At 47.1% G+C, this 7349-nt stretch overlaps 1 protein-coding gene across 2 annotated transcripts; it reads left to right on the forward strand.

The window, feature by feature from the left end:
* Positions 1-2464: 2464 nt before the first annotated feature.
* On the forward strand, positions 2465-6735 carry LOC109745440 (importin subunit beta-1). Of its 2 annotated transcripts, none has more exons than XM_073509070.1 (3): positions 2465-2616; positions 3700-6247; positions 6334-6735. In XM_073509070.1, exons 2-3 carry the CDS (start codon positions 3723-3725, stop codon positions 6512-6514), a joined length of 2706 nt encoding a protein of 901 aa, XP_073365171.1. In that variant the 5' UTR covers positions 2465-2616; positions 3700-3722; the 3' UTR covers positions 6515-6735. The 2 variants fall into 2 exon arrangements, with proteins under 2 accessions (XP_073365171.1, XP_073365172.1); XM_073509071.1 differs by having other exon boundaries at positions 2519-2616; positions 2695-6247.
* Positions 6736-7349: the final 614 nt, after the last annotated feature.

Genomic DNA, 7349 nt, shown 5'->3' on the forward strand with positions numbered 1-7349 from the left:
CAACTAGCTGTGAGGTCTTTAAAATTAAGGAGTTTAGTGTTATAGAGGATCCTGAGTAAATTAATCAGAGAATCAATGAAATATGGGCAAAGCCTGCCCCCCCCCCCTCCTCAAGCCCATTGCCCCTCCTAAGATGTGGCCCAAGCTCTGCCACTGGTAGGTAGCATCTTAATTATTTTTCAAAAAAGAAAGTATAGTTTTCCCCTTCAAATCCTCCTTAATGGATCAATAACCCCCTCAACTTCAAAACCGGATTATTTTCCCCCTAAACTTTGCAAAACCGTATAAATCTCACCCTAGGTGGTTTTGGAGAGAATTGAAAGTGGTTTTGCTTCTATTTTCTCTCTTCTTACTTTCCATGTCGGTAGTACGTACGCACTAGATGTCAAAGGCCACGCGGTTCACGCCTTGTCGCGAGTTGACTCCCTTGGCGAAGACGAGCACCTCGCCACTCGGCGCTCGACCTCCTCGCCGTCCTCGCCGTCCCCGCCGCCTGAGATGATGATGACCGGGCGCCGGCTGGCTGGTCGGATCGACTGATTAATCTCATGTCATGGTCCGCGTTTGGGATCGGTGGTAGTACGTAGTATGTTTCTTCTTCTTTGATAGACTAGTAGTAGGATGGTTCGAGGACCGGATTAACTGGTTGGCAACGGAAATCACTGTAAAGAACTTACACGATGCGTCATTGTGTATGAAATTTTGGTTTGGTCAATAGATGCGCCCTTCTGCCATGTGGAATCGAGGCCTGTGCGTACGGCGCCGCTGACATTTTCAAGGGCCTTGTACGCCAGGGACACATGTCGTCGGTCTATCCATACTGGTCATGCATCCGCGCCAGCAATAAGCAGCTTGCCGGCCCAGCTGCACGCGCGCCGGCAATAAGCAGCTTGCCTGCCCAGCTGCACGCGCGCCGGCGACATGCCGTCACGCAGTGTCGCGCGCTCATTGCCGGTCGTGGCATCACCATGTCTCTCGCAGAAGTCCTCTGCTTCAGCCGCCTCGACCCCGCGGGGCTGCTCGTCGCGGCCGCGCGCTGCAGCTCGCCCTGCCACGTCGGCTGTACGCCCGCCTCTTCGCCGTCCGCGGACTACTGCGTCCACCACGCCGGCGGCGGCCAAAATTCACGATCTTTGCTGCCAGAGACTGAGGTCGTGCTTCTCCCGGACTGGCAGGTGCTCGTACTGCACTGCCCCGGGGCTGCCGCAGAAAACGCCGACGGATATCGTCGGTGTGTGCGCGCTCGGGAAGCTGCCGGCGTTTGGGCGCCGCTTGTACTCCTGCGCGCAGGCAGAGGCGGGTCCGCGCGCCGTGGCTCGTGATCTCCTCCCCGACCACGTAGTCGAAGGTTAGTACTGCCACCGTGGCGGCCGGTCATAGGAGATTATGAGGTGGAGCGGACGGCCAACAAGAAGCGTCACGAGACGGCCTAGGCCAAGGCGGCCGCCAAGCTCTTCGAGCTTGACCCAGACGGGAGGCCGCGCATGGTGGAGGGCACCGCGTCATGCGGCCTGGGGCTCACCGGCCAGACCCCGCCGGAGAGGAGGATGACTGGTGGGGGCGACTCATCGGAGTTGACTTTTATATGTCCAGTCAGCATCAATAACTCAAAACCACCTTAAATCATGTCCAATACCACCTTGGGGCTTGGTTGATCCGGTATAACAAATTTGAGGGGGTGATTAATCCGGTTTTGGACTTGAGGGGGAATTTGAACCAATTAGGCCTTATTTGGATGCTGAAGGAGATATTTCCAGGGAAATGACGCCCTCGGTGGAATATTCTTGACAAAACAAGAAACCCGTGAAAAATTCACACGAGCCTTTGGGAGAGCCGGGGACAGTACCATCTTCTTTCCTACCCACTTGATGCGGCCTTCCGCTATGTGCTGTGAAAGCATGCAGCTATCATTAATTGGTGGAGAGGTGAACCAGCACCCAGACCGAGTTGCGCGCCTGCGGCTCTACAGACAACAGGCCTCGCTCAATTCCAAAACGTCACGAGCGGTGCGTCGTGAGGAGAACGGGGAGAAGTCTCCCGACGTGACGAGGTGATGGTTTTCTACCCGGAAAATCGGGGTGGATCGGGGATGGAAAGGTCTTTCCTTGTTGACACCAAATGCACCTCCCACACAACCAGGGAGGAATTTACTCGCGGCATCCCCACCCAGGGAAATGACGGGGATCCCGGGAGGATCCCTTGAAACCAAACAAGGTCTTATAGAGATTTGAGGGGGAAAAACTATACTACAGTTGCACGTGCATTCTACTAGGGCTGGTCCATGACAAGAGCGTTTTTCTTTAAACAGGGGATCCATGACAAGAGCCTGTCCCAGATTGCCCGGTGGGAAAAGCCCACCAGCCCTCCCTCGCATCCAGCCCATCACGCATCCCTAAACAGGCCGAAAGCGAAAGCCGGCAGCGCTTCGCGAATCTTAAGGCAACACCATCCAACGGCTTGGAACATGACTGAGAGAGACTCCGTAGAATTTATTTAGGGCTTCCCTTGGACATCCGCTCGCCGCCGCAAGCTCCTGAGCTACTGTCCGCACAGCCATCGAACTCCCGAGCTAGCGGAGGCGCACGAGTAGAAACGGCCGGCTTCCTCTTTTTGCTGGTAAGATCTACTGGATCCCTAACTCTAGTCGCCGGCTGGCTAGCCCCTCACCACTCTCATCTCTAATTGCAAGGCTAGGTCTTCTAAGAAGCATAAGTTTTGACAGTGATGATCCCATATGACCGCAAGTGACCAGCAACAACAATCTAGGGAAGGTTGATTTGTTGTTGCTTTAGGGAGGTGGTTATGCTCTTTTGGTTCTGGGGATAGTTGACCTGTTTTTTCTCTCCTCACGTTGAGGTTCCTCTTAAGGTCCCTCATTCTCCCCCTCTTGGATTATTAGCTCTTGATTAATCATAGTTGGATGATATTTTGGTGTAGCTTTTATTGCCCACTCTTGGATTATTAGTTTTTGATCTTAGTTAGAGGATGTCCAGGCACTACCCTTTGGAACTAGAACTAGCCCAGTCCATTTTTTTTTTGCCTTAAGATATGTTTTATATTAAGTTTCATAGATATAGGCATTTATCCATCAATTTTTGCTATAAAAGGCATAATGGCCCTCTCTCTATCTTTGTTTTGTAGTACTAATTATGACTTGATTCATTTTGTATTTACACTGTACTTCATGGTAGTATTATAGCCCTTTGTGCTGGAAGCTTTGCTGTAAATTTGCGCCTAGTTTTTTGTTTTTGTTGTAGGCTATGGTTATTAGTAAGGGATAATATCTATCTTTATACTATCAAGAATGACGATTATTTTATTTGTTTTTTCTAGTTTATATATTATTAAGAATGATGTTGGTCAGTGTTTTCTTTGTTTCATGTCTTGGGATGTATATGACTTAACTATGAATTTTTCTTGTAAATTTTGTTCTTCAAGTTTCCTCCTTTTGACTACGGTTACTAGTTTTCTTGTGATTTTCTCCTGCTAATATTTTGGTCCTACTATTTTAGTTATTTTAGTCTTAGTATTTAGTTGTGACTTCAAGGCTCCTCCTAATGTAAATTATTTATTTCTTCTTCCAACTGGTTATATATGTTATAAGTAATATAACAATTAGTCCTCCATCCATTTATTTGGTTCTGACATACCTTATTTTTGGTGGTTAATTTGTTTCTTTCTATCGTTGATGTTTGCCAGGGGACTTGCCCAAGAAAGTTGATATGGATGAATCAATTGATGTGAGTGATGCTCTTGCACATGCGTCACACCCAGACAACAACATAAGGTCAATAGGAGAAGACATGCTAAAGCGGCTCCAAAATCTTGATCTTCCCAACTTCCTCCTATATTTATCATCTGAGCTTTTGAGGGAGGGGATTCCAGAAGAGTCTAGGGCACTTGCTGCCATCACCCTTAAGAACTCCTTGGACTCAAAGGATCCTGCACTCAAGGATGCACACAAGGATCTACTTTGTATAAAATGGCTCAGCCTGGATCCCTCTATCCGATCAGAGATTAAGAATAAGTTGCTCATGACACTAGAATTTGATTCAAGGCAATCTCATTCAAGGCACCCCTCATCAAAAGTTATTGCAAAAGTTATTGCGAGGGTTGCATGCATGGAGATACCCCGGAATCAATGGCTGGACCTTGTTGGTAAATTAGTGGACAACATGGCAAGTTCATCTTCTTCACTAAAGCAAGCAACTCTAGAGGTGCTCCAGTATATCTTTGAGGCGAAGATCCCTAAAGTTGTCAAGGGGGATCAAGTGGATGTTGTTATGGGTAGTGTCATCAGTGCACTGAATAACCAGATGCTAGATTCTCAAGTCCATCTCACAGCCCTTAAAGCTTTACTCAACATTCTTGAGTTTACCAAGTTTGAAGACCATGCTTGGAGGAATTCTGTAGTGGCAGTTTGTGAAGTGGCAGGCAGGATAAATTCTGGAGCAGAGATCAAAGAGGCAGCATTTGAGTGCCTTGTTGCAATTGCACACACTTGTCATACCATATTAGAACCTTACAAGGAGATCATGATGAGTCTTACATCCCAAGCTTTGGAAGGAGATGTGGAATCACTTAAATTCCAATGTATTAAGTTGTGGATCACTGTTTTCCAAGAAGAGATTGGTTGGGAAGAGGAAGAGGAAGAGGAGGAAGAAGAAGAAGAAAAAGAAAAAGAAGATGATGATGAAGAAGAGGCATCTAGCTTTATTGGTCCTCTCTGTTCATTTGTTCCACTTCTCCTACAAACTTACTTAAACAAAGAACAGGGAGATTTAAAACAGGAGGACATTTGGAAACAGGGAGACGAGGGAGACATTTCCATGACGGGGGAACAAGAAGAAGAGGGAGATGAAAATGTGGAACAAGAGGGAGTAAACCTTGAAGACATTTTGGAACAAGACGAAGAGGAAGATGAGACTCTACAAGGCATTTCCATGACATGCCTAGGCCTTGCAGCTAGAATTATGAAGGGTGGAGTTGTCCCCCTTGTGATGCATTTTGTCAAGGAGAACTTGAATGGGCCACATAAGATAGCAGCATTGTCTCCATTAGGTTTTATCCTGGAAGGTCCCTCGGTCAAGCAACTTGCTCCTCTAGTTCATTTATTGCTTGTCTTGATGGACCATCCGGAGGAAGGTGTAAGAGGCAGGGCTGCCTGGACACTTGGGCGGCTGTTTAAGCTTGTTGGTGCACATAGAATCGTGAGAAATGAGGTGGTAGTCCTGGATCGGATCATGAAGCTCTTGATAGAAAGGAGCAAAGATGTCCCTGAAGTGTCCGTTGAAGTGCATGGAGCTCTATATTTTCTTGCAAGAGGTTATGCAGAAGATGCAAAGTCAAGGTCAAAATCAAACTCATGTGAGCTTTCACCTTCTGTTAAGCCTCTTATTGATGCTCTTCTTTGTGCTTCGGATCTGGCTAGGGAGACCCCTTTTTGCCTTCTTCCATCTCCTTATAAAGCTTTGAGTGAGATTGTGAGAGTTAGTGACACTGGGGACTTACAAGTTCGCCAGGCTGTTATAGGCTTGATGTCTCATATTATGAGGAGATTCAACATTGTGCTTAATGGTCATGGTGCAGTTTCATCTGTTCAGAGGAAGAACCAACTTGAGGTCTTGCTGTGTGGTCTAGTTGAAGTCTTGATCCACAAGCTTGGAAGTACACTCAAGGGGTCTGCTAAATGTGTGTTGATGTTGTTGTGCCCTCTCTTAACCCGTGAGAGTACAAGTGCACGAAATGGAGCAGCCCTTGCCATTGGTGCTCTTGCTCATGCCATTGGTGCTGATTTTGGACAACACATGCCTACGGTGCTACAATATTTCAGTGTGAAGCGACTCTCTCCACTTTATTTAGAAGTGATATGTGATATATGCCATGTCTTGGGAAAAGAGGGAAAAGAGGAAGAAGTGGTGCCATGCTTTGATCATATTATGGAAGTTTTGTATCAAGGTATGGGAGAATCGACACTTCAACCTCCAATTCTATCAAGCATTGGACAGATTGCTCTTGCTATTGGTGAAAAATTTGAGAAGTACCTGCCTCCAGTTATGGAAAAGCTTATAGTTATGGAAAAGGTTGCTCAACTCGATCAGGATCCTCTTGGGGATCATAGTAACAAGGTTAGAGAGGCGATATCTAAGGCCTACCATGGCATATTAGGGGGTATAACCGACCCAAAGTCTGGATTCAAGGTAGGAATGGCTCTACTTGACTTCACTGAAAAGGAGAGAAAGAGAAGGTAACAGATGCCTTGTTTTTTCTTGGTCGGTCACATAAGCACTGTTTATACTCGTTGACTGATTGATTTTTCTTTCTTTCTTTTAGGGACAGTGACAGAAGGTCCAGAAGGACTAGGACCATGACAGCCAGGGACACAAGGACCATGAAAGCGCTAGTTGATGCCTTGTCTCAGCTTTCTCCTAGAGTGGGGGTTTGGTCAGAGGCGTTGATTCGATCGGTGCACGAAGCAAATACGCCCTCCTTAAACAAATATAAGAGCGTTTAGATCACTACTTTAGTGATCTAAATGCTCTTATATTACTTTACAGAGGGAGTAATCATTGGGAGAGGAAGGACGGTGTGCTTTATTTTGATCCAGTCAACTAAAGTGTGTCGGTTAACTGTTGGAAACTCTGTTTTATGTCGAACTAACGTGTGTGGGCTGTGGGTTTGTTGGAAACTGCATGTATCCTCTCTAATTAATTAGAGTTATTATTATGGTGTTGACATATAGAGCCTTACGTCATATTGTCTCTATTACTCTATCTTGTTTAGGGACGTCTTTGGTTTGACTAAAGTGGGGACGTCTGTGGTTTGGTTTACTCTAGCAAAATTGTTTGTATGGAGGGTAAAGCGTATGGAGGCTTGTTTGTACCCGATACTTTTAGGGTTAATGCTATCAATGGTGAATCGATCATTCGCTATCCTTTTTTCTGGGATCTGCTCTTTTCAGTGCAAGGTTTGAGGGAAGGTAAGATTAGTGGGTCAATAACCTGCTTAGCTTTCCAAGTAAGGCAGTGAAGTTTCATATTTCTGTATGTGCTGCACCGGCCACCTATGGCTATGGCCGCGCCGGCCTCTGCGCGTCGTGCCTCCCCGGCCTCCTCTATTGGCCACGCTGGCTTTTGCGCACCGACTCAACTTCCCACTGATGCTATTTGCGCCGCCGCCCGCCACCATGGCGTGGCTGCAGTCCTGCTTCGGCCTGAAGAGGTCCCAGCGCTGCGTGTGCATCCTCCTGTTGGTGCTCGGGAGAGGTCCCGGCTAGACAAGGATGCTACGCTCCTCTCTCTTTTCTCTCTTGTGGCTGATGCTTCCAGTGTTGCGGCTACTACCAGTTC

Source organism: Aegilops tauschii, chromosome 2 (genome assembly GCF_002575655.3).
Source record: "Aegilops tauschii subsp. strangulata cultivar AL8/78 chromosome 2, Aet v6.0, whole genome shotgun sequence".
In the NCBI taxonomy this organism is placed as follows: Eukaryota; Viridiplantae; Streptophyta; class Magnoliopsida; order Poales; family Poaceae; genus Aegilops; species Aegilops tauschii.